This window comes from Carcharodon carcharias, chromosome 2 (assembly GCF_017639515.1).
Source record: "Carcharodon carcharias isolate sCarCar2 chromosome 2, sCarCar2.pri, whole genome shotgun sequence".
Classification (NCBI taxonomy): domain Eukaryota; kingdom Metazoa; phylum Chordata; class Chondrichthyes; order Lamniformes; family Lamnidae; genus Carcharodon; species Carcharodon carcharias.
The window spans coordinates 57,485,850-57,513,191 of NC_054468.1; the positions used below are offsets into that span (position 1 = coordinate 57,485,850).

General features: G+C 41.9%; 1 protein-coding gene across 1 annotated transcript in view; it reads left to right on the forward strand.

Moving 5' to 3' along the window:
* The first annotated feature begins 3,227 nt into the window (after positions 1–3,227).
* The window catches only part of zbbx (zinc finger, B-box domain containing), a 143,288-nt gene continuing 119,173 nt past the window's right edge, over positions 3,228–27,342 (forward strand). Inside the window, exons 1-6 of the mRNA XM_041205303.1 lie at positions 3,228–3,295; positions 14,051–14,186; positions 16,716–16,829; positions 19,308–19,404; positions 22,277–22,325; positions 22,649–22,752. Of these exons, the coding sequence (XP_041061237.1) occupies positions 14,119–14,186; positions 16,716–16,829; positions 19,308–19,404; positions 22,277–22,325; positions 22,649–22,752 (432 nt within the window). The 5' untranslated portion in view covers positions 3,228–3,295; positions 14,051–14,118. The remainder of the gene's footprint in view (positions 3,296–14,050; positions 14,187–16,715; positions 16,830–19,307; positions 19,405–22,276; positions 22,326–22,648; positions 22,753–27,342) is intronic.

Consider the following 27,342-nt stretch of genomic DNA (forward strand, 5'->3'; position numbering starts at 1 on the left):
AAAAACAATGCTGTGTAAACAAATATCATTGAATTTGTTGTTCGTATGTTGTTCACTGTTAGTTAGAAGATTTTCCACTGTAACACTTGACCTACTTCATTTCCCAGAACCAGTTCTACCAAATGCTTCCTTCCTTGTTGGACTAGAGACATATTGATCAAGAAGGTTCTCCAATATGCATATCAGAAATTTATCTCCTTCCATATCCTTAGCACTATGTGTTGCCATTTGTCTCCATGGTCCAGATCTTTCGATCTCTGGATAGTTGGAGACTGAACATAACTCTGGAAGATGCAGTATGAGACTTCTTGGATGTCTTAATTTCCAGAACTCTGTAATTTCCTGGGAAGTTTGAACTTCTGATGGGCAATTCCCCTGTTCTCCAGGACCCTCTGAAAAAGTCTCCAACTCCGAGTTAAAGTCAGAAACTTTGGACAGTTCCAAATTACTTATTGGATAGTTACCCAGGAAGTATTGCTTTACATCTGGGTAATTATACAACTGACCTTGAAATCACTCACGTTGACATCCCAACTCCCCCCTTGAACCCCTGACTATATCCCTGAACCGCACCCCCTGACTCCCCTCGACCTGACCTGACTAACCACGGCCCAATCCAACCTCCCTGCCCACCTATTCACTCCACCTGCCACCCTACCCACCTCACCCACCTACCTCTCTACTTGCCTGCCACCCCACCCCCTTACCCACACTACCCCCTTGCCCACTTACCTTCTCTCTGTAGCTGTTTATAAAATAGCTTTGGGACATTTAAACTCTTTACTTCCAGGAATACGGCAGCTAGTGCCATAAAAAGGGGGCATGATTTCTGGACGGATTATCTGCACTGCTCCCTACAAACATTGCTGCACTGGGTCAGATATGAAGGATCCTCCATTGGAAGATGGCTCAGAAAAATTGGAGGAAGGTAATAGTGCATTTTTTGTCTGATCAGGGTTGGAAATAGGGTTTCCAATCTGATCGGAAGCTCTGGGTCCACGTCTCCTTTTCTGTTTTCACTTTTGCTCTTTTTGGCCTGCAAGCAGAGCTGTAAAAGCACATAGCTTATGGATTCAGTCCTCATCTCCTTTACGTTGCTGAGTTTCCGGAGGCCTGGAAAACCTGGTTACCTGCAGCTAAAAATAGATTGACTTTAAAATGAAGGTGCACAGCCTCATTATATTCAGATGACCAACCCAGTTCCCATGAGCAGATTTGTCACCCTTGACCTACCTCTGGTAAAACTAGATGAGGGTGGGCTCAAAATGGGTTGGGTCTAATTTTTTTTTGGAGTGCACGGGTGTTTTATCTAAGTATGTCACGCCTTTAAATTTCTTCACATGACCATGCACACTCAGTAATTTGAAAGGGCCAACTTATGTGCAGCATGCTTGGGGGCTTTTGGGTTGCTGTGCAGCCTACAGGGAATATTGGTTGGGTTTTTGCATTTTAACCACTGTGGCTTAGTTGGTAGCACTCTTTCTACTAAGTCACAAGTTTCCAGGTTAAGGCACAAAAATGAAAGCTGATACTCCAGTGCAATACTGAGGGAGCACTGCACTGTTGGAGGGTGCCTCCTTTCAAACCGAGGCCCTATCTGCCTGCTTCAGAGGATGTAAAAGATTCTATAGCACTATTTTAAAGAGGAGCAGGTGAGTTATCCCTGGTAACCTGGCCAATATTTAACCCTCCATCAATATCACAAAACAAATTATTTGGTCATTAGCACATTGCTGTTTGCGGGAATTTTTTTGCACACATTAGCTGCTGTGTTTCCTTACAATTATGTTACAACTACACTTCAAAACACATTCATGAATTTGTTAAGGACAAGTCATGGTTAACTAACTTGCTTGAGTTTTTTGATGAGGTAGCAGAGAGGGTTGATGAGGATAATGTTCTTTATGTGGTGTACATGGACCTCCAAAAGGCATTTGATAAAGTATCGCGCATCACACTTGTGAGCAAAGTTAGAGCTCATGGAATAAAAGGGACAGTAGCAACATGGATGCAAAATTATCTGAGTGACAGGAAACAGAGTTGTGTTTAATGGAAGCTTTTCTGACTGGAGGAAGATTTATAGTGAAGTTCCCCAGAAATTGATGTTGGAATCCCTGCTCACCCTGATGATGTGCATCTTGGTGTACAGGGCACAATTTCAAAATTTGTGGACAATACAAAACTTGGAAGTACTGTGAACTGTAAGGAGGGCCATGTAAAACTTCAAAAATACATAGACAGTTCGGTGGAATGGGTGGGCAAGTGACAGATGAAAATTAATGCAGAGAAGTGCGGAGTGATACATTTTAGTAGGAAGAATGAAGAGAAGAAATGTAAAATAAAAAATACAATTATAAAGGGGGTGCAGGAGCAGAGGGACATAGGTGTACATGTGCATAAATCATATAGGAAGCAGGGCAGGTTAAGAAAGTGTTTAATAAAGCCTACAGCATTCAGGCTTAATTAACAGGGATTAAGTAAAAAAACAAGGAAGTTATGTTAAAATTGTGTAGAACACTGGTTAAACCTCAAATGGAATATTGCATCCAGTTCTGGGGCCACAATTTAGGAAGAATGTGAAAGTTTTAGAGAATGTGCAGGAAAGATTCACGAGGTTGGTTCCAAGGATGAGGATCTTCAGTTATGTGGATAGATTGGAGAAGTTGGGACTGTTTTCCTTGGAGAAGAGAATGTTGAGAGGAGATTTGCTAGAAGCACTCCAAATCATGAGGGGTCTGGACAGAGTAGATAGGGAGAAAATGTTCCCATTGGTGAAAGGATTGAGAGCCAGAGGATAATTAAAGGTAATTTCCAAAGAAACAATGATGAAATGAGGAAAAAATAATTCACACAGCAAGTGATCAGGATCTCGAATCCACTGCCGGAGAGTTTGGTGCTCTGGGGGCATTCAACAGTGAATTGGACTATTATCTGAAAAGGAAAGATGTGCAGCTTAAGGGAAGTGGCACGAGGTGAATTGCTCCTATGGAGAGCCAGTATAAACACGACGGGCCGAATGCCCCCTTTTCTGAGCTGGAACAATTCTGAGATTGAACAAAAGCAGCTCTTTTTAAGTCAACCTAATAAACTAAATCAACAAATTGCACAAGAGCAGATTGAACAACATTGAAAGAATGAACCATTGGTGCAGCTACTCCTTCAGCCAATCAGGGAGTCCGGTTCAGCCTGATTGACAGCTCGATCCGGGAGAAGAGCCGAATATCGCGAGAAACGGTTTCCAAGGTAACAAGCGGCGCTGCAAAACAGCTCGGAACCGAGAGCAGAGAAGGAGGGGGTAGGTCTGGGGGAAGAAATGTGGTCCGGGGTGTTGGGGGTGGGGAGAAAGGGGGTCTGGGGTGTTGGGGGTGGGGAGAGAGGGGGTCCGGGGTGTTGGGGAAGAGGGAGTTCGGGGGGGGTGGTAGTTCGGGGTGTGGCTGGCGGGTTGGGGGGGAGTTTGGGAGGGAGTTCGGGGGTGGGGGGGGGTAGTTTGGGGGTGGGGAGTTTGGGAAGGAGTTCGGGGGTGGGGAGTTTGGGAAGGAGTTCGGGGGTGGGGAGTTTGGGAGGGAGTTCGGGGGTGGGGGGGAGTTTGGGGGTGGGGAGTTTGGGAGGGAGTTCGGGAGTGGGGGGGAGTTTGGGGGTGGGGAGTTTGGGGGTGGGGAGTTTGGGGGTGGGGAGTTTGGGGGTGGGGAGTTTGGGGGTGGGGAGTTTGGGAGGGAGTTCGGGGGTGGGGGGCGAGTTTGGGGGTGGGGAGTTTGGGAGGGAGTTCGGGGGTGGGGGGCGAGTTTGGGAGTGAGTTCGGGGGTGGGAGGCGAGTTCGGGGGTGGGGAGTTTGGGAGTGAGTTCGGGGGTGGGAGGCGAGTTTGGGGGTGGGGAGTTTGGGGGGGAGTTTGGGGGTTGGGGGGGAGTTTGGGGGTTGGGGGGGAGTTTGGGGGTTGGGGGGGAGTTTGGGGGTGGGGAGTTTGGGGGTGGGGAGTTTGGGGGTGGGGAGTTTGGGAGGGAGTTCGGGGGTGGGGGAGGGTTGTGGTGGGGGTGGTTGTTGGGTAAGGGGTGGGGAGAATGCGGTCCGACGGGGAGGGACGATGGGGATACCGGGGTGGGCGAAGGAGATCTGGAGGGGGTGTGGGGGAGAAGGACATCCGGAATGGGGGAGCGGAGCGGCTGGGTAAAGGAAAGGGGGAAGGTCCAGGGGCTGGAGGGAGAGTGGTGCAAGCCTGCGGGAGAGTTAGGTCTGGGCAGTGGATGGAAAGGACTTGTCTGAAGAGGGGTTAGGATGAGAGGGAGGTAGGTCTGGGGGTGGGCATGGGGGAGTGGTTAGTTCTGGGGGAGAGGAGAGGGGTTAAGTGAGTAGGTCCAGTGGGGTGAGGAGGAGTTGGGGCTAGGTCTGGTTGGGGGAAGTGATGGGTGAGGTGGGAAATCCAAGTAAGTAGGTGGCTAGGTCTGGGTGATGGAGGAGAGGGAGGTTTGCCTGAGGAGGGGAGGAAGGTCAGATGTGGTGGTGATGGTTACAGGGTGAGTTTGAGACCAAGCCCAGGGTTTTGCAGAACAATAGCTAACAAGAACGTTGAAGTGTATTAAATAAATGGAGTATGGAAAGAAAATATTGGTGGTGCACAGGGTTTCCATAGCGTGGAGCTGTGAGAAGAGGTTGGAAGTTTTAATGGGATTTTTAACAGGAGGAAGCTGCCTGCGGTGGTCATGTCTAGTAACTGAGTTGTTTCACTAAAATACAGTTTGGTGGGAGCGGTCCTTTGTGTTTTCAGCAATGACTTTGGACCCCACAGAGTCACTTATAACTTCAGCTCAAGGTATATCAAGGAAATACACTGTTAATTTACTGCCTCCGCCTCCCTGAGGTGACGAGTCAGTGTTCCTCCATTTGAATAATACTTGGAGGAAGCATTGACTGAAGCAGGCACACACAGTGGAAATTTAATGTCATTCCCGAGGTGAGTTTGGAGGCGCAGGGCATATAATTGGCCTAGAGGGTGCAGGGTGGTCAGCCCTCTCTGATAGAGAATTCCAAAGGCTTACCACCCTCTGAGTGAAGAGGTTTCTCCTTATCTCAGTCCTAACTGGCCTACCCTGTTGCCTTCCTGCTTTTGTCCTGTTTGAGTCTGGGCTGGAAGGTTCATGGACAGCCATCCTGATGCTAATTGAGATCCTTAACTGGGCAATTAATGCCCACTTATGGGACTTATCCTGTCGACGCTAGTATTCAGCTAGTGGTGGATGTAGCAGTCACCACATGGGGAGTCTGAAAAGCAAACGGTGTTAAGTTTGCTTGTGGGCTCCAGGGGAGTCCTTGTTTTAGACGGATCGAGCATCGAGAAAGAGGGCTCACTGCTAGCCAACCCCTGCTCTTTCTTCTTAACTCCTACTGTGTGACCCTCCCCCCTCCCTCCCCACGACTCCCATTTTGCCCTCACTCACCTTTGGCCTGAGGTCCCTTGATGATCCTGGGCCTCTGGTGGGTACATTGCAAGCAGCAGCCACAGTTCCCACAGTGGCACTGCCTGCAATGGAGAGCTGCTGGCTTTTGATTAGCTGGCAGTTTGTGGTTGGAGGGAGGGCGGTGGGGTGAGGTGTAATTTCCGCCCCAGTGGTCTTTGATCCCAAGGAATGCCCGGTAGTGGTCACTTAAGTGCTGGTGAGGCATTTAATATGGTGGGCCTTCCCTATAGGTGGTGATTCAGGGCTCTCTTGTTGTTCTACAGCCGGGAGGTGAGACCCCTGTTGCCTAGTTGGAGCACTTCAATATCCATTACTAAGAGTGGCAGGGTAGAGCCACAACTGATAAGATGGCTCAGTATAGGAATACAGTGGCCAGAATGGGCCCACATCAAGTGGTGAGGGAATGAGAAAAGGAGGAATTTAGTTGAACTCTGCCTTACCAACCTACCTGTTACAGAGAGATCTGTCTGTGATAGTATTGGGAGGAAGGACTACTCCACAATCTTTGTGAAGGTAGTATCTTGTTCATAGCAAGAACATCTTTCATTGTGTAAGTTGGTACTTTTGCCATGCTACAGAGACGGACTAAGGACAGATCTAGCAGCCCACGAGGTATTAAAAACATAGAAAATAGGAGCAGGAGAAGGTCATTCGGCCCTTTGAGCCTGCTCTGCCAATCTGTATGATCATGGCTGAACTTGTATCCCAATGCCATACTCCCACTCTCTCCCCAAATCCTTTGATGCCTTTAGAGTCTATAAATCCTATCTATTTCCTTCTTAAATATATTCAGTGACTTGGTCTCCTCAGCCCTCTGCGGCAGAGAATTCCAAAGGTTTATCACCCTCTGAGTTAAAGAGGCTTACCCTGTATCCTTACACTGTATCCTTACACTGTGACCCCTTCTTCTAGACCCCCCAGCCAAAGGAAACATCATCCCTGCTTTCAGTATGTACAGCCCTGTCAGTATTATACTTTTCAAGAGATCCCCTCTCATTCTTCTAAACTCCAGTGAATACAGGCCTGGTTGACCTAATTTCCCCTCATACGACAATCCTGCCATCCCAGGAATCAGTCTGGTGAACTTTCGCTACATTCCCTCTAGGGTAAGTATATCCTTTCTTGGGTAAGGAGACCAAAACTGCACACACTACTCCACGTGTGGTCTCACCAAGGCCCTGTACAGCTGCAGTAACATATCCTTGCTCCTGTACTCAAACCCTCAATGAAAGCCAACATACCATTTGCCTTCCCAACTGCATTCTGCACCTGCATGCTTGCTTTCAGTGACTGGTGTACAAGGACAAGGACTTTGTACATCAACATTTCCCAATTTATCACCATTTAAATAATACTCTGCCATTCTGTTTTTTCCTACCAAAGTGATAAATTCACACTTATCCACCTTATACTGTATCTGCTATGTATTTTCCCACTCACTCAACTTGTCTAAATCGCTTTGAAGCCTCTTAACATCATCCTCACCATTAACATTCCCACCTAGATTTGTGTCATCAGCAAACTTGGAAATATTACATTTGGTTTCCTCACTCAAATCATTGAGAAATATTGTGAATAGCTGGGGCCCAAGCATCATTTTCTGTGGTACCCCACTAGTCACTGCCTGCCGCTCTGAAAAAGACCTGTTTATTCCTACTCTTTGTTTCCTATCTGTTAACTAATTCTCAATCCATGCTAATATATTACCCCCAATCTCTTGTGCTTAAATTTTGCTTTAAATTGTGGGACTTTATCAAAAGCTTTCTGAAACTCCAAATACACCACATCCACTGTTCCTCCCTTATCTATTCTACTCGTTACATCCTCAAAATCTCCAGTAGGTTTGTCAAAACACTATTTCCCTTTCATAAAACCATCTTTACTTTGTCTAATCCTGTTGATACTTCTAAGTGTCCTGTTATCACATCCCTTTATAATAGACTCTAGCATTTTCCTGACCACTGATGTTAGGCTAGCTGGTTTGTAATTCCCTGTTTTCTCTCTCCCTCTTTTTTCAAATAGTGGGGTTACATTTGTCATCCTCCAACCTGTTCCAGGGGTCTGTTCCAGAATCTACAGAATTTTGAAAGGTGACAACCGACGCTTCCACTATTTCCACGGCCACTTCCTTTAGTACCCTGGATTTAGATTATCAGGCCCTGGGGATCTATTAGCTTTCTGTTATAACTAATTTCTTTCAATTCCTCCTTCTCACTAGACCCTTGGTTCCAGAGCATTTCTGTGAAGTTATTTGTGTCTTCTTCCATGAAGACAGAACTACAGTAGTTGTTTAATTGCTGTGCCATTCCTTTCTATTATAAGTTCTCCCATTTCGGACTGTAAGGGACCTACCTTTATCTTCACTAACCTCTCTCTTTTTACATATTTAGAGAAACTTTTACAGTCCTCTTTTATGTTCCTTGCAAGTTTAATCTTATACTCTATTTTGCTCCTCGTAAGCAATCTCTTGGTCCTCCTTTGCTGAATTCTAAACTGTTCCTAACCCTCAGGCTTGCTACTTTTTCTAGCAACTTTGTGATTCCTCTTTAAATCTAATCTAACCTATTCTCCTATTCTTAATCTTGCTAGCATGTGGCACTGGGAGTAATTTGCCTCCTTTTCCTTTTTGCAGCCCATGGTTGGGCCACTTTTCCTGCTGTGCTTTTGCTTCAGAATGGAATGTATAACCGTTGCAATACATGCATTTGTTCCTTTAATATTAGTCGTTGCCTATCCACCATCATGCCTTTTAATGAAGATCCTCAATTCTTGAGTCAACTCCCTTCGTAGTTTCCTTTGTTTAGATTGAGGACCCTAGCTTTGGATTGGACTACACTTTCCATCCTAATGAAGAATTCTAGATGTTATGGTCACTGTTCGCTAATGGACCCTGCACGACAAGATTATTAATTAACCTCTTCTCATTGCATAATACCAAATCTAGGATAGCTTGTTCCCTAGGTGGTTCTTTGACATACTGGTCTAAAAAAACCATCTCGTACACACTCCAGGAATTCATCCGCCACAATATTATTACTAATTTGGTTTGCTCGATCTATATGTACATTAAAGTCACCCATGATTACTGTAGCATCCTTGATACATGCATCTCTGATTTCCTGTTTAATGCCGTCCCCTACCTTACCACTACTGTTTGGAGGCCTATAGAAAACTCCCACTAATGTTTTCCGCCCCTTGTTACTTCTTAGCTCAACCCAGACTGATTCTACATCGAGATTTTCTGAGCCAATATCCTTTCTCACTATTGCACTGATTTCATCCTTAACTAATAACGCCATGCTGCTTCCTTTTCCTTTTTGCTGGTCTTTCTTAAATATCAAATACCTTTGGATACTCAGTTCCCAGCCTTGGTCACCCTGCAGCCGTGTCTCTTTAATCACAATCATATCGTATCTGTTTACATCTATTTGTGTTGTTAATTCATCTACCTTATTGTGACTGCTCTCTGCATTCAGATACAGTGACGTTAGACTTGTCTTTTTAACATTTTTACACATTTTTTATTACTCTGGCCCTACTTTCTGCCTTGTTTCCCCTGCCTTCCACTTTTGCTTTCTACTTTTCTGTATTTCATTTCTTTCTTTGCTTCCCTGTTTTCTGTCTCCCTGCTCAGGTTCTTATCCCCCTGCCACTCTAGTTTAAACCCTCCCTCGCAGTACCTGCGAATACCCCTGCGAGGATATTGTACCCATCCAGCTTGTACAGGACCCATCTTTCCCAGAATTGAGCCCAATGCCTCAGGAATCTAAATCCCTCCCTCCTTCACCATCTCTCAATTATCTGATCTATTCTCCTAGTCCTGATCTCAGTGCATATGACACTGGGAGTAATCCTGAGATTACTACCTTTGAGGTCCTGCTTTTTAATTTATTTACTAGCTCCCTATATTCTGCTTTCAGGACCTACGTTATTTACCTATGTTATTAGTACTGATATGAACAACAACCTTTGGCTGTTCACCCTCCCCCTTCGGAATGTCCTGCAGCCGCTCAGTGACATCCTTGACTCTGGCACCAGGGAGGCAATGTACCATCCTGCTGTCATGTCTGTGGCCATAGAAAGATCTACCAGTTCCCCTTATGATGGAATCCCCTATCACTATTGTTCTCTGACTCTCCACCCCCCACCCCAGCTGAGCCACTCATGGTGCCACATACTTGGCTCTTGCATTTCCCTGAGAAACCATCTTCCCCAGTAGTACATAAAACAGAAAATCTGTTAGAGAGGGAGATGGCTAGTGTTTTTACTCTGTCTAGCAGCCACCTGTTCCCTTTCTGCCTGTGCACTCTTTACTTGTGGTGTGACCACCCCACTGTATGTGCTATCCACGAAGATCTCAGCCTTGCATATGCTCCACAGTGACTCCCGCTGCAGCTCAAGCTCCGAAACACAGATTTCGAGTAGCTACGGCTGGAGACACTTCCTGCACATATGGTCGCCCTGGACATGGAAGTATCCCTGACTTCCCACATCACACAGGAGGAATGTTCCACAAGGCCGAGCTGCTCTGTCATGACTTGCCCTTAAATTACTCCCTTTACACTTACTTCCCCTATTTTAAAGAATATTGACTATATACTATGGACCTTACTTCTTGTACTTTAAACACTATTTGATCTAAACTAAGGACCAGTTTTTGATTTAGAGACTGGACAGTAGAAATACCAGCTCCTACTTACCAAGGCAGCTGCTCCTCTTGCGCTGGCTCCTGGTCCTGCCCTGGCCTCGGGCCTGGCTCCCCTTGGTCTTTAAGACCGCTGTTTCTCTCGTGTTACCAAATGCCAAAAGCAAAAACAAAGGAACACCTCTTTCCTTTCCTCCCCCAATCACCCAAACCCCAGCACTCAATTGCCAAGTTGCACTAAATTGACTGGCTTTATATGCTCCCAAGACAAAGGCTAGCTGACCTAGTCACACAGGAACCAGTTTCGGTTGCTTCTTTAATTAACCAGGCCCAACTGTTCATCCATGGAGACCTTGTTAAAGCCCAGCTTGAAGCTGGGAACTTTAGAATTTAAACTATAGATTTCAGTTAAATGCTAACTACAAACAAAATTAGACTTTTACAAAAAGATTTTTAAAATAATTAATATTCCTTGCTCACCATCCACCAACATTCAGTTGTAAAGTATCAGCAGTCTTGTGTGTCAATAGAACCTGTAACTTCAGTTGCTGGGACATTCCTCATTCCTCCATCACCATCAACCTGGGAAACCAACCCAACCAAATAGGGAGTGTAGAAGGGCATTGCAGGAGCAGCACTGATAATAAGATTAAGGTACCAGCTTCATAAATTTGACTGTGTTCTGATCACTAAAGTAGCAGAGCTATGTGCCCAGCTGCCCATGGATGAGAGAAAAGCTTTTCATTTCCTTCACATTCAGCTGAGAGTTGCAAAATTAGGTAATTAATGGGAGTAGGAAGTCTTATGAACATCTCCATCCATAACAATAGTGTGGCCCAGCATTTTAATACAAATTTGGGAGACTAAAGCATTTGCAAGTATCTTTAACCAAAGTGCCAAGTGGATGATCAACTCTTCCTCCTTTTGAGGTGCCCACCATCATGGATGCAGACATAAAGATAATTGAATTTATTACACAGTTACAAGAGTTTGTAAAATACACTGGATACAGTAAATATCCTGGGCCCTGATGACATCTGTCAGGACTAAAGTCCTGTGCACTAGATGTAACTGCCTCTCACACCCTACTAGCTAAGGTGTAACAATGTAACTATTATATTGACATCTATTGGATAAATGGGAATCTTGTCCAGTCACTATAATGGTGCTGTCTATTAAACATTTCAGTGTTCAATTCATTTCACAGTTTCACTGATAATTGAGGAGTCCATGTTAGCCTATTATAGGACTTGGACAATGTGCAGGCATGATCTGTCAAATTACAAGTAACATTCACACTACAGAAGTGCCAGGCAATGCATATCTTCAGCAAGGTGCTGCCGTTATTGAGTCCTTTTCCACCACCATCCTGTGGGTTACCATTGGTCAGAAGCATAACTGGACCAACCATATCACTACCATGGAAAAAGAGCAGGAGGCAAGGCTGTGTAGTCTTCTGTGTATGGATCACCTCTTCCACCAAGAGTATTAATGAATGCTAAAAACAAAAAAACTGCGGATGCTGGAAATCCAAAACAAAAACAGAATTACCTGGAAAAACTCAGCAGGTCTGGCAGCATCGGCGGAGAAGAAAAGAGTTGACGTTTCGAGTCCTCATGACCCTTCAACAGAACTGGTCTGTTGAAGGGTCATGAGGACTTGAAACGTCAACTCTTCTCCGCCGATGCTGCCAGACCTGCTGAGTTTTTCCAGGTAATTCTGTTTTTGTTTTGTAATTAATGAATGCTCCTTGCTCACCTGGATGGCAACAGTACTCGAGGCCTGATCAGTATTTTTGTCATTCGATTCTTAGTTCACTCCCCCATCATTGGTGCTCTGTGCATGCATTAGGTATGATATACAGAATGCACTGTGGCAATTTTACAAGGTTACTTTGACAACACCTCCCTTCCTCTGTGACACCTATCACCAAGAAGAAAGAGAGCAGCAGGATCTGGAAGACCACCTGACTGAGATATAGATTACTTCATTGCTGGGTCAGGCCCCTGGAATCCCCTTGTTAACACACTCGTGGGAGCATCATCACCATAAGGACTGTAGCAGTTGAGGACCTTTGTCCACATCTGCCTTTTTTGAGTAACTAGACAAAAATGTGGCTTCACCAGCATCAACCTGATTCTGAGAACAAATAAAAAGGAAGAACTTATTTTATAAAGAATTACCAATGCTTGGGAAGCAAATTAATTCTTATTCAAAAGTAAGTTGGTTGTTGTAAATGGGGGCAGGGTGGCTGAAGCTTTTCTTGCTCTTTCACATCTACTTGATCTCAAGACACTGAGGAATCTGTTGCTTTCTAGAATATGGGAAACTTGGGAGCTTGTTGGAAGGCAATCCTTAATTGATTCAGTATCAAAACACAGAAATTATTTATTTGAGAGCTATGATTCATATTAAAGCTATGCAATTTAGGGCATAGCTTTGAAACAAATCACCTCTGATATCATGCTCTTCATCTAACAGGAAATTGGCTCCTGATTGGAACTGTGTAATAAGATTTGAATATTTGGTAGTGCTCTTGCACATGAGTTAGGAGGTCATAGATTTAAGTTCAACTGTGGTCTTTTTGATTCTTTCGTGGGATGTGGGCATCACTCGCAATGCCAGCATTGAGCATATAAAGTAGATTAAAGTCTAGTACTGAGGGTGATCTACATTGCTGGAGGTGTTGTCTTTTAGATGGAATGTTAAACCAAGGCTCAGTCTGTCTATTTGAATGTCCAAGGTACTGTCCAGAAGGGCAGGAAGTTCTTCAAATATTCTAGCCTATGTTTATTTCTCACCATGTTCCATCAAAATGGATTAACTGATCATTTTTCTAATTATTGTTTTTGGGTCCTTGCTGTGCACATACTGATCACCACGTTCACCAAAAAAATTAATGATAGCACTTTAGAAGTATTTAATTGGTGATGAAGCAAAAGTTTTGCATCTCTTCATTTTTATGCAAGTTTGTTTTTTCTACAAGTTATTTTTCCTCCAATCATTTTTTCCTGTGAAGTATGGAAATACGTATGAAATATGAGAATTCTTCAATTATGTTTCTATGAAAGGACAATTTACTTAGTTAATGTACACTAAAATAACACTTCTTGGATCAAGCCCATTGCTGCAGAGTGCAAGTGCTCATGTTTGCTGACCAGTTAAGATAATACTTTATCTATTTAACCTTCTCAAAACCCATTTAGAATTTTGAGCATTTCCATTAAATCTCCTCTCATTTTCTTTTGTTCTGGTGAACAAATCCCAGTTTCTCTGCACCCCAGCATCATTTTACTAATCCTTTCAATGCTCTGCAAAGCTTTATCATCCTTCCCAGTATATAACATCCAAAGGTGGAGATTATTCTTAGCTTTAATAATGTCCTCCAAATTTAAAATTTGTGAACCTGACCTTATAATCCTCTGCAATTTAACTCATGTCTGCCTCTCTGCTATTCATATAGTGAATAGTTGGACCCATTCATTGTACATTTTATGCTGTGGTGGCCTTTAGTCTTGATATTGTAGAATAACATTTACTGGAAATGTTGATCTCTCTCTATTCTGGTAACTGTAATGGTTCAGCAATGCCCCAAACAATAAAAAAACCATTTAACCCATCATTGCTAATACTGTTTTGTTTGCTATCAACTTCTATAAATTCTAATTAATCTCTAACATCCATAATTACCTTGATGGGTAAATTGGCTAAATGTCTGGTTGGGACCATTGTTTTTCTGTGAAAAATTGCGGAGACAAACCCACATGTCCTTGCTTCATCCACTAGAAAATTACAATATACCACAGTGCTGCACTGCTTCCATGATGTTGCATTTAGCTCTTTTTTGTATTGCTGTGCTGTTCCATCATACTGAATGTGATTTGGTTATTACCCAGTGGCTTAACTACTCTTTACATTTTACAGATGTAATAGATTAATCCTTTGTTCTTTCAGAAATCTCCATTCTTGCACTGTGGTGTAACAGCTGATATTTTTGACTGAATTGTCACAATCACAGAACCATGAATCCCAATGATTTTGTTGTGATCCCAGGCAACAAACCTGGCACATCTGTTAAGTTAAAAGCAAGGTAAATGAAATAAAATAATTTTGGATTAACATAAAATTTTTGCAAATATAAAATTTTTATGGATATGAAGTAGAATTTTTATGGAGGATAAAATTGAAACAGATTCTGATCTTCCCATGTATTTTTAGTGATGAGCATAGTGCTTGCTAAGTTCTCAACTTTAGATCATGATTTAAATTAAAAGAATTTAATACAAGGTCACAAAACTGGCAACCTTGGAACTGAGTCTATGCTGGATTTTGGGTCTTGCCGGTTTTTTGGAGGCAAGGTGATGGCTGGCTTCAGGCTCATGCATGTAACAATATGTCTGCTCCTATGTGCTTATTCCTCCCTTATGAACCTTGTTTGGTCCTAGAATTTGGCTGTTTCCCTCTGCTATTTTGCTTTTCGTTCTAAAGGCTATGGTAGATATAGTTTCCATGGGTGGTTATAGGTGCTGCTTGCCTATCAGTAACAAAATGTTGTGCAGCAGTTTCTTCTTCTTCACCAGCGATACAGCAGCTGGGCACCAATGGCGAGACTGGCACCATGTTGTTACTCAGGTTCAGGTTGGGTTGGGACAAGTTGGGTCAGATGGGGTTAGGGTTGCTTCAACCACTTGGAGCGTGGGAAATGACGGACACGTGATATTGCATGGAAACCTTCATTTTGTTCTTCATTCTACTACTGGCCAGAGAGAACACTTGGAATTTTACCTTCTACTGTGGCTTTGTGGTTAATTAATTAACTAAAAGTTGCAGAATAATACACATCTTTTGGGAGCTGAATGCTGAAATTATTAATTTTTTATTTATGCACTTGTTTCCATGGGGTATTTTTACATGGCTCACTTATTACAAAAAGTGTTTGGTTTTCAGACATGGGCAATTTTTGGATAGCCAAATTTGAGGTACTGTACCTATAGTTTAATTTCTGAACTTGGTACTATTGCAAGCCTAACTTATGTTGTGCTTTCAATCTGTGCTGGCAATTAAAGCCTGATGCAAATCCTTGATCGGCAGCTAATTTTTAAAAGTGGCATTCAGAGGTGATAAGTTCTACTCCAAACTAAGATCATTGTAAATAATCACTATTTTTCATTTTTATTGCAAATCAGAAGGAAGTTTGCAATGTTGGATTTTATAATATAGTATAAAATATTTTTATGTGTAGCCATCTCAGGCATCCACCCAAATTTTCAATGTTTTTGACACATGCTTATTGTTTTCCAAGCTCAATATTATGTGCAGTCACACAAAAAAAATTGATGAGATTGATTTTACAAATGTTAAACTATCCTTAAGGTGCAGACTTGTTAAGCTATGGATTAATATGGGCTTGCTAGTTTAGTATTTAAGAGTTTGTTTCAAAATGCATACCAATATATGTATCATGGAAGTTTCATAACTGGACTTTTTTTTAAGCTTGATTTGTTATCAGCTACATAGCTGTTTGCTGATATGTTTGCAGCCGGAACACGTAGTGAATGTATAGAAAATAGAAATCAATACTTTTTCCTACTCCAAAGTTTTGTAACAACACATAATACGGATATTATACGGTACTACTTCACGAGTTTTTCTTAAGATGGTTAATATTATGAAATGCTCAGCTGAATGAATGGTTTATCTTGGAAACTTAGGCCAATGAGGGTTAATTAGTAGCTCTTAGCACAACTTTAGGATGTAGATTAAAGGAGTGGGCGAAGCTTGCAAATGTCCTTCAGTGTGGGGGAAGTGTGAGATCATCTGTTGGATCTATGAAAGACAAATTGAAATGTTTTGTTTTTGCTGAGAAACTAGGAACTGTGGAGAGCAAAGAGTTTAGGTGTTCATGTATCAACAAACAAAGCTATTGGACAGGTATAAACAGTCAGAATCAGTTTAATTGATATAATGTTCTTTATTTTATATTTTATTGATTTATTGCAAACAATTCCTTTAAAGTATGAGAATTGTTACACCTCACTGTTCTTTAGCAGTGTTACTTATCTCTGGTTCCTACTGGCACATTTTTCCAGGTCCCAACCAGTTAAGAGTATACAAGCATTGACAAAATTGTAAAAGGGTATTGATTTTAAAAACTGTGAACTTTGTTCTTTCGAAAAGCTAAAAAATGTCAAAACAGAAGTAGATACCAAATGTTAGCAGGATTGCATGTAGATTGTTATGTACATGTATGATGAAGAAATCATATTGGAGGCACATTTCCAGTTGGATGTTCAGAAATACATTGAATATTAGATTTGTTAGTAAGCCATTGGAATATATATACATTTTAAAATCTTTTCCTTAAGAATTGCACTTATTGGGTGGAAATAGACAATGTTTTGGAATTCTTAAGTTCTAAAAGGAATGGCTCAGTATTTGAGTTTGGATTTGGCACTTAATGATGTTTCATAGTATTGAATATTGGACTGATTCCAAAAGTTCAGTAAGAAGCAGGACTGGAAGGCTATATATATATTACTATTTGGTTATCTTTGTCAGGTTACTATGGATTGAGTTTCCCGCATATATAATATTAAAGTCTTAATTTTTTTTTCTCTAGAAATCTTCGGGAGCTACGATTAGAAACTGTGCAACTAGAACTAGATAGTGATGTGATGGAACAGAGATTGCAGCAGCTTCGACAAGCCATGAGTAAGGAAAAGGAGGAAAGGGAGTAAGTGTTATGAGTTACTACTTCACATAATCTTTTTTAAAGCTGTTAACTAGGTGGACAGAGTTTCAATGACAATTGCAGCAATTTGCATTTATATAGCACCTTCAATGTAAGAAAAACATCCCATATCAGGCAAAATTTGATGTGAGCCACAAAAAGAGATATTGGGGCAGGTGACCAAAATCTTAGTCAGAGGTTTTAAGGAGTGGCTTAAGAGGATAGACAGGAGGAAAGGTTTAGGAAGGGAATTTAGGAGCTTGGACCCTAGGTAGCTGAAGTCATGGATGCTAATGGTGAAACACTAGAAATCAGGGATGCCGGAAAGACTGGAATTGAAGGAGTGCAGCAATTTTGCTTCAAGATGAAAATCTCAACATAAAACTTACCTTGGCATATGTGTTGGGGATATTTTTTAAAAAGTTTAAGATTTGGGACATTTCAGATTTTGTTTTGACTCATTGGCCACCCCTTTTTTGAGGTAGCATATGCTGTTAAATTCAGCAGCTTCAAGGTTTCTTCCTTCATCTCTGAAATAAAACTGTACGTTGAACCCGTTGCATTAATGATGACTTCTTATTGCTGCAACAAATGGCACCATTCAAGATGATATTACATATTATGCATAAAAGCAAAATTCTATGGATGCTGAAAATCTGAAATAAAAACAGCAAACGCTGGAAAAACTCAGCAGGTCCGGCAGCATCTGTGGAGAGAGAAATAGCTTAACATTTCAAGTCCGTATGACTCTTCTTCAGAGCTGAAGGGAGGTAGAAATGTGATGGATTTTATACTATTTAAGAGGGGGTGGAGCAAGATAGAAGGATAGGTGGGAGCTCAGGAGAGATTGACAAAGATGTTATGAACACAAGATAAAAGGTGTGTTAATGTTGGTGTTAAAGACTAAGGCAGGTGTTAATGGTGGCGTAAAGTTAAGATAGCAGGACGTGTTGATAGCAATAAAAGGGTCAGCATTCAGTGAAAACAAAACATAAGAACAATTGATTGATGGCCTGTGGAGGGAATAAAATAGATTTTTTAAAAAAGGGTGGAGGAAAGAGTTTATGGGCAGAGTTTTCTCTTTGGCGTGTGGTGGTGGACCCTGCACGCCGATGCGTAAAATGATGTGCGGTGACGTCGGGCGTGTGTCCCGACATCACCGCTCATCATTCTGACCTTCGTTTGCCAGGTGCGTGGTGGAGGCAGCTGCGCACCTGCCGAACTGTCAAAGGCCTGTCAAGGCCATTTAAAAAAACACTTTACATAATTAACAGGGCTGCCTGTCCTACTTTAAGGCTGGCAGACAGGTGAAGAGCCCAAGCAGCCTTCGTGTTTTTCGTGAAACTTCATCCACGAGCGGGATGAGGTTTCATGAAAGGTTTAATATTAAATAAATATTTTTTCCATATTTCTTAAACATGCCTCAGCTCATGTGACACTATCACATGAAGGGACATGTCTAAATAATTTTTATCTTTATTAAAAACTTTCATTCTGAACATAATTTCCCTGAGGCAGCTCCGTGCCTTGGGAGATTTCTGTGCTCTTTTGTGCGAATGAGCGCAAGCCCCGGCTCTCCTTCCTCCCCCCGCTGGCGCTGAGTGCTACACATTGGGTGGACATTAATTGGCTCACTCAGGTAAAATGGCGACGTGCAGCCGATCGCGGGTGGCGATCGCGCTCGCTCCTGACCGGCCTGCCCGACGCAGAAAATTCTCCTTTATGTTTTTTTGTCTTGTGTCCATGACATCTTTGTCAATCCTTCTTGAGCTCCCACCTATCCCTGACTTCCTACTTTGCTCCACCTGCTCCACTCCTTCTTCAACAATATAACACCCATCCCATTTCTACCCCTCTTCTGCTCTGAAGAAGTCGTATGGACTCAATATGTTAACTCTGTTTCTCTTTCCACCGATGCTGCTAGACTTGCTAAGTTTTCCTGCGTTTTCTGTTCATGTTACATATTATGCAATTTGGCTGCAGAATGGATGACTGGGCCAAAAAATACCATGTTCATATGAATTATCCCTTCAAATTTGAGGACTATCTTTAATTAATTTAAATTCTTATGAAATTTGCGAGTACGCCCTGTATTTGCAATACTAGCCACCTATAAAAACTTGCTGGTTCAGGATCAACATACTGATTCAAATGCAACTTTTAATCTCCTTATAATTTGCTGCATTTTTTTTCTTCTTGCACTTATTATGTTCCCTTCTTATTTATAGTAGTTTTTGAGCAGTGTGAAGGCATGATAGATGCTAATAGATTGCTATAAAGTTGTTTCTTGCTACAGCTGTCAGCGTGCAGAAATTGAACGTTTAGCCTCCTGTTTCTTCTCAGTATCATCTAGTAGTAGGGATTGCCTACCTCACTGTGGATATCCTGATAATCTGCACTATAAAATAGGTACTGGGCTTTGAATTATTGTAGCTTTTAATCGGTGTGCTATGATTTTGTTTTCCATTTTGGTTATTGTAGGCGTTCAGGACCATATCATTGGAAATCTGGACACATGGGGAGCCTTGTAAATCATGCACAGGAAGTGCTGAGGAATAACAAAAATGATAATCAAAAGGTAAGGAGCGATTTCAGATTAAAAGAGGAATAAAATCATTTGGGAAGCATTTCTATCATTTGAGGCTGTTGTGCATTAGTACCTTCACCTGTTTCTTTAACATTTGATGCAATGTTTGAAATTCAATTGAAGTATTGTAATAACTGGCATTGAGATTGCCCTGTTGGGAAGTTTCATAGAAATATAGCATTGAGGAGCCCTTTTAGCCAAATATGTCTATACCAGTGCTAGCTCTTTTTTAGTATTTTTTTCCTATAATTTCAGGCATAGATGACAGTTACAGCACTTGTGCTGTTTTTACACTTGCTCCAATCCCTTCCTCATATTCTTCCCCTCCACTACTATTGCCCAAATGCAACACCCTTCTCAGCTCCACCATATTGCTTCTTCCATCCACCCCTATACTCTTTTTCCCTTATTCCTCTCTCACCCTAATGTTTTTAAGGAAAAATAAAATTCTGTTTCCAAACACAGCTGGAAAATAAGCGTTTATAATTTTTATTAATTACTTTATATGCTTTTATTGTATTGTAACAGTACTATTGGTTTATTAGCTTTGGAGAAGAAGAAATGAGAGAGATCTGAGGATGAGATGGGTGCCTTGAAACTTGAGGGGGGCATGGAAATAGGGCAGGTATGTTTGTGAGCCAGTAAGAAAAAAGAATAGATAAGTTTGATGACCCAAGGCTTAATTTGTATGGATAGATGAACATGGGGAATAGGGTGATCTTGGAGATCAGTTAGGCAAGTATGTTAGAAGGCAGCCAGAGAATGCTCCTGGGAGTTGGTTTGTTTAGGAGGAGAGACTTAAGGAAACAGGCTATGTGGTGGGCAAAGTAGGAAGCATGTGTGTGGAAAATATAGTGGGTTAACATGCTTCTGGATATACTAACGAGACAAAAAAAAAAGCAGACGGGGAGAGGGGTGGCAGAAGTTTCCTGGGGAGAGATGTTGCTGCTGTTTAGCATTTTGCATCTCCTGGAAAGGTGGCGATGGAGACTAACCAACATTTCATATAAATTGCTAACCCTGTTGATCATGCACCTTTCCAGAAATGCCTTCTGTTAAGTGTCCTGATGTAACTTTTGGATAAAATGACAGCAGAATATGGTCTGGATATGTTTCTAGATTAATATCACAAAAATTGTTTATGCTGCCTCTACTATTTTCTGCTGAACAGTTGTGGCAAGTGTGGTGGGGGAATGGCAAGAGAAAGATGCTGCACTTCAAAAAGCAGCAGTGTAAACAGACAAGATTAAATGGGCTCTCTCTCTTGCTTTCTGAAGTCAAAAATAAATTGAATTGCTTTTACTTCAGAGCTTATTTCAAAACCTACACAATCATCCAGTTTGCATTGGATCTTTTCTCTTTTCTGCAGTTGGAAAATATCACATCACCATCAATCAGCTAAAACTATGGCTGAAATTTTATTAATCCTCTTGAGACTGGCTGGGAGGTGGAAAAGCTTGTAAAATGGTGTCCAAGAGGTGTTAGGAGGGAAGCCCAATAGCTTCCTGCCGCCACAGGATATTCACAGAAACACTAAGGCTTGGCCATCTGCTGTCTGGAAGTGGACTGCCAGTTAATTCAATTAACAACCACTTTACACCCATGCTGGCTTTTTACAGGTGTGCACATGGTCCTCTGCCATGTGGGGAGAGTGCCAGGTACATTGATGCAGCCTCCCCGTGGCATTTTGGGGGTGATCTTTCTTTCTGGCCACTCCAGGGCCTATGGTGGGGCCTCTTGGCCCTTACGGTTGCCATTGTGGTTCTGACTCTGCTGCTAAAGGGTTCACTTCTCTGATTGTCTGTCAGATCCTGGCACATTGAAAAGATTTCTTACATGTCCTGCCAGAGCACCTCCATGTTGAGGCGCCTTTTCCTTCTCCCTGCAGCCTCAGCAGCAGCCATCTCTATTGGTGTTGTGCTGAGTGCCGGCCCTCTGATTGGGCTGGTATCTCTGTGGCTCTCATCATCAATTTGGCAGTTCTGGAGGTGGCCTCTCGATTGGCCCCCGCTGATAAAATTGCCTACGCAGCCCTGTCTGTTTGTGTGGGCTTGGGACCCACTTTCAATCTTGGGTGTGGACCTCCTTGCTTGAGGTAAAATGTAACCGTATATTCTGCAGATTTCCAAAGATAAAGCAATACACAGAAGTTAAAATAAAGGCAAGGTACTATAAAATACAACAATTGAGCTTATACTCCACGCAAAACCGGGTTGACTACCTCAAAATGTCTGAAATAATTCCATTTTTTGTTGAGAAATTCTTAGAAATATGCTGTGTGGTAGAAAAAGCATCAGAGTTCTTCCTGACCATTGCTAATTTTCAAAGCTTAATCTCAAATATCTGCCAGAGATATTCATGATATGATTCCTGCGATGTGATATCCAAGGCTTACAACAGTAGCTTTAGCTAATTTCAGAATTGGGATGTCGTCTTGATGGTAGAATAGTGGAGTATCAGGTCATTGGAACAAGATATGCATTGAATGTCATGCCTGCTACTGGACGAGGCAGTGGAGAAACACAATCAAAATTGGTGGTTTTGGAGAAAAATGGGGGCAATCTGGGTGGGTCTCAAAAGGTTTGCACAATTCTACTCAAAGAATAGGTATATTAGTTTTAAAAAGTGAATGCCTAGCAGATTTGAAAAAATGTTTGAGCGATTTCCAGTTAATTTATTTGACTAGCATTTAAGTAGACCTTTGCACTAACCAGCTTTTTCTTCCAAGTATGGAATTTGCACTCTTTATATTCATATGGCCAGATAGCTGTACATAAATGCATATGGATATACCCATTCACTGGTGTCCATTTCTGTTCTTTTGCAAGGTAACGCTTTTAAAATTGCATTTATTCTGTCACAGATAACTTCTGGAAAGACAAAAATCAGAATACTGAAAGACCAACGTGAAGGTATGGCTCACACAAAAACAGAAAATGCTGGTAAAACTCAGCAAGTCTCACAGCATCTGGGGAGAATAAAACAGAGTTAACGTTTCGAGTCCGTATGACTCTTAGTCATATGGATTCAAAGGGTTAACACTCTGTTTTTTTTGTTCCACAGATGCTGTTAGACCTGCTGAGTTTTTCCAGCATTTTCTGTTTTTGTTTCAGATTTCTAGCATTCGCAGTATTTTGCTTTTATCTTAGTGAAGGTATAGCTCTTGTTTTATATTTAACTTGTGTTTATGCAAGTTACAAGCATATAAAATGGCTTCTCATTGTGCTTATTTCAGAGCCTCCGAAATGTGTATTCACCAGTACGCCAGCTTGTGTAACTGCAAGGCCAAAGATTAAGGGGAAATTATGTGGGCAGTGTGAGATCAGAAGTCCTGTGCTGGTAAGTAAGCCAAGAGTTAAATTGTCAAATAAAACCTGTACTTTAAATTTTTTGACAAAACAGTTGGTATATTAGTGGAAACATGGAAACTGATGACTTGTGTGCCCTAGATTGCGATGTGACATTTTAGTTTATTAATAGAAAGAACAGATAAATTCTTAGATATATGCTTTAAAATCCCTTGCACAAGTTCTGGTGTTTGTAACGAAACAGATGAGCTTGTTGATCAAAATTAGTTTGAAATCTAAACAAACTATTATCCCTTTAAATTAGCAATTTTGCTTTAAAAATGTATTTGTTATCCTTTTGAAAGCCTGTTCCTGTATATTAGGTGGGATCTGCATTTTCCAGACCTCTTGCTGCTTAATAATATTCTGGCATAATATTTAATATTTTAAATATTGTTTTAATCTTTTTTTATGTATAATCTAACCTGGTTTATAGTCAGAATGAGAATATCAGATAATTGAAAAGAGCAGCAAGTTTTGCAAAGAGCAGTGAGTTATGAACTAATTTGAGGTTTCCCATTAATGGAAATGTGTGCTATAACTCGCCAGTGAAGTTGCACAAATTGAATTGAATTAAGTCGTTTGAGACCACAGATACCCAAGAATATTACTGATTGTGCAAAGTAAATAATAAGTTTACCCTTTTTAATGTTACCAAAGAGTTGTCAGCCAATCAGTTCTTTTCTATCATTCGAATTTAACCAGCGTTTCATAAGATCAAAAGAAATAGGAGCAGGAGTAGGCCATGTGGCCTATTGAGCCTGCTCTGCCATTTATTAAGACCATGGCTACTTTGACTGTGACCTTAACTCTGCTTTCTTCCCTGTTCCCCATAACACTTGACTCCCTTGTCAATCAAAAATCTGTCCAACTCAGCCTTAAATGTATTCAATTACCCATACTCCACTGCTCTCTGGAGTAGCGAATTCCAAAGGCTAACAATCCTTTGAGAAGAAATTTCTCCTCATCTCAGTTTTAAATGGGAGACCCCTTATTTTGAAACTGTGTGGCCCAAGTTCTAGATTCCCCCATGAGAGGGAACACCTTCTAAGCATTTATCCTGTCAAGCCCTCTCAAAATCTTATACGTTTCAGTAAGACCACCTCCTATTCCTCAAAACCCCTGTGAGTATAGACACAACCTGCTTTTGGTTTCCTCACACGAAGCAAAGAGAAAAAGCAAGCAGAGGAAATCCTGATCCAACAACTCGTCCAAAACTCAATTGTGGTATCCTATACTACTAATAAAAATAATTATTATTGTGAATAATATTAAGTATTCATGTGGGTCACAATCAAATGTGGGTTGTTTTGAAGGTATTAGGCATTTTTATTTGGAGCCTTCCCAAGTATGCCACGGAGATGAGAGTTGGGAAGGTTCATTTGTTTTAATTTGTCACTGTGCTTGCACACTCAAGCAGGCAGTCAGCAATTCAGCTTGGGAACAGGCAGAGTGAGAGAGGAGCTGTAAATCTTCTGTGGGAGCAGACTGGGAGAAAGCAGTCTGTGTCTGTCCAAAGTCAGGGCAAGGTGTGTAGAGGCTATTAGAACCAGGGGTGACCTGATTCTTTTAAATGCAGTGAGGCCTAAGCTTGAGTGGAGAAGTCTACAGTCATTAGGGAGGTGGTGGCATGGTAGTATTGTCACTGGACTAGTGTTCCCGAGACCCAGGATAATGATCTGGGAACCTGGACCACCCTGGCAGATGGTGAAATTTGAATTCAATAAAGATCTGGAATTAAAAGTCTGATGATGACCATGAAACCATTGTCAATTGTTGTAAGAAACCCATCTGGTTCACTAATGTCCTTTCGGGAAGAAAATCTGCTGTCCCTACCTGGTCTGGACTACATGTGACTCCAGATCCAAAGCGACGTGGTTGACTCTTAAATGCCTCCTGAACAAAGGCAATTAGGGATGGGCAATAAATGCTGGCTTAGCCAATGACGCCCACATCCCAGGAACAAAAAAAAAGGTAAGTTGGAGGATTGCTTAGCCAAAAGCTAAAGGAAAGATCCCCATGAAATCTCATACCTCAGAGAATAATTAGAACACTGAGTAGAAATCAAAGTTAATTCCACAGGGCTGTGGTATACTTGGTTTGGTTCCAAATGGAGAAGTGAATGAACCCTTAAGACCTTGTATATGAAAACTCTTGGGTGAAATTAGGTAGTAAAACGGGAACTGGGTTAATACGCTAAGTCAGTGATCCTTGCTTTGTTTATTTTTTTATATAAAGTTTGTTTTGGTTTTAAGACATGAAACCTTTCAGTTAATCACTAGGTGTTTGAACTTCTCTTAAATGTTAATGAACTCTATGGAGATTGTAACAAGTCGTTAAATCAGATCATAAACAGTTGAAGCCCGAGCACTGATCCCTGTGGCACTCCACTAGTTAGTTTCCCAACCTGAAAATGACCCATTTATCCCTGCTTTCTGCTTGTTAACCTTGCTAACCAAACCTCTATCTATGTTAATATTTCATCCCTACCACCATGAACTCTCGTGTAGTAACCTTCTATCTGGCACCTAATCAAATGCCTTTTGGGAATCCAAATACACTACATTTCCTGGTTCCCCTTTATCCACACTGCTTGTTACATTCTGAAAGAACTCTAATGAATTTATTAAACGTGTTTTCCCTTTCACAAAACCATCTTTTTTAATTTGATGGAATGTCGACGTCATTGGCAAGACCAGCATGTATTGCACATGCCTAATTAGCCTTGAACTGACTGACTTGCTAGGCAATTTCAGAGGGCAGTTAAGAGTCAACAATGTTACTGTGCATCTGGAGTTGCATGTAGGTGAGACCAGTAATGATGGCAGATTTACTTCCTTAAAGGACATCACTGACTAGCTTTCAATTCCAGGTTTTATGAACTGAATTTAAATTTCACCAGCTGCTGTGGTGGGGTTTGTACCCAAGTCTCCAGAGCATTAGCCTGGGCCTCTGGATTACTAGTCCAGTGACTTTACCAGTACATCACCATCTCCCATTGACTCTGCCTGATTTAGAAAATCGTAATACAATGTCCTGCTACCATCTCCTCAGAGTGAAGATTGGAGTGAAACAGGCCAATGTGCTAGCCTGCAATCTGTTTTGCATCTTCTCCATGCTTCTCACCTTTGCTTTCCTGTAGATAAAGAAGAACTCTATTTTTTTAATAGGTCAGACAGCAAGCTCCATAATCTATCAAAACTGAAAACAAAATCAAAAGCACGTCAGAGAACCGATCAGAAAATTCCTTTCACTGATGGTGCTGTGCTAGTTGCCCACATGGCAACTCAGCTACGTTAATCATCTCTCCAATACCGGTGACATGTTCTCCCTGACTGTAGCACCAAGCAAACAGTGATCATGGGGCAGGATGTTGCATTTCTGACCCAATAACATAAATAGCATCCTGCTGGAAGTGATGACAGACGATTTGTCCCTTGATGCAAAACTTGCTACACGCATTGGAAAAGCAGTTGTCACCTTTGGCCGACTCTCAAAATGTGCATGGAATAACATCAAGCTGACCCATAGGACCAAACTGATGGTTTATGAGGTTTATATGGTTAATAATTCTCTGGGAGATCCATTCCCAGTGGCATCGCAACCATTCAGACTGCATCAGCTGAAGCTGTTAAATGGATTAAAAACAAAAACAGAATTACCTGGAAAAACTCAGCAGGTCTGGCAGCATCGGCGGAGAAGAAAAGAGTTGACGTTTCGAGTCCTCATGACCCTTCGACAGAACTTGAGTTCGAGTCCAGGAAAGAGCTGAAATATAAGCTGGTTTAAGGTGTGTGTGTGGGGGGCGGAGAGATAGAGAGACAGAGAGGTGGAGGGGGTTGGTGTGGTTGTAGCGACAAACAAGCAGTGATAGAAGCAGATCATCAAAAGATGTCAACAACAATAGTACAATAGAACACATAGGTGTTAAAGTTAAAGTTGGTGATATTATCTAAACGAATGTGCTAATTAAGAATGGATGGTAGGGCACTCAAGGTATAGCTCTAGTGGGTTTTTTTTTTATTTTATATAATGGAAATAGGTGGGAAAAGGAAAATCTTTATAATTTATTGGGAAAAAAAAAGAAGGGGGAAACAGAAAGGGGGTGGGGATGGGGGAGGGGACTCACGACCTAAAGTTGTTGAATTCAATATTCAGTCCGGAAGGCTGTAAAGTCCCTAGTCGGAAGATGAGGTGTTGTTCCTCCAGTTTGCGTTGGGCTTCACTGGAACAATGCAGCAAGCCAAGGACAGACATGTGGGCAAGAGAGCAGGGTGGAGTGTTAAAATGGCAAGCGACAGGGAGGTTTGGGTCATTCTTGCGGACAGACCGCAGGTGTTCTGCAAAGCGGTCGCCCAGTTTACGTTTGGTCTCTCCAATGTAGAGGAGACCACATTGGGAGCAACGAATGCAGTAGACTAAGTTGGGGGAAATGCAAGTGAAATGCTGCTTCACTTGAAAGGAGTGTTTGGGTCCTTGGACGGTGAGGAGAGAGGAAGTGAAGGGGCAGGTGTTGCATCTTTTGCGTGGGCAAGGGGTTGTGCCATAGGAGGGGGTTGAGGAGTAGGGGGTGATGGAGGAG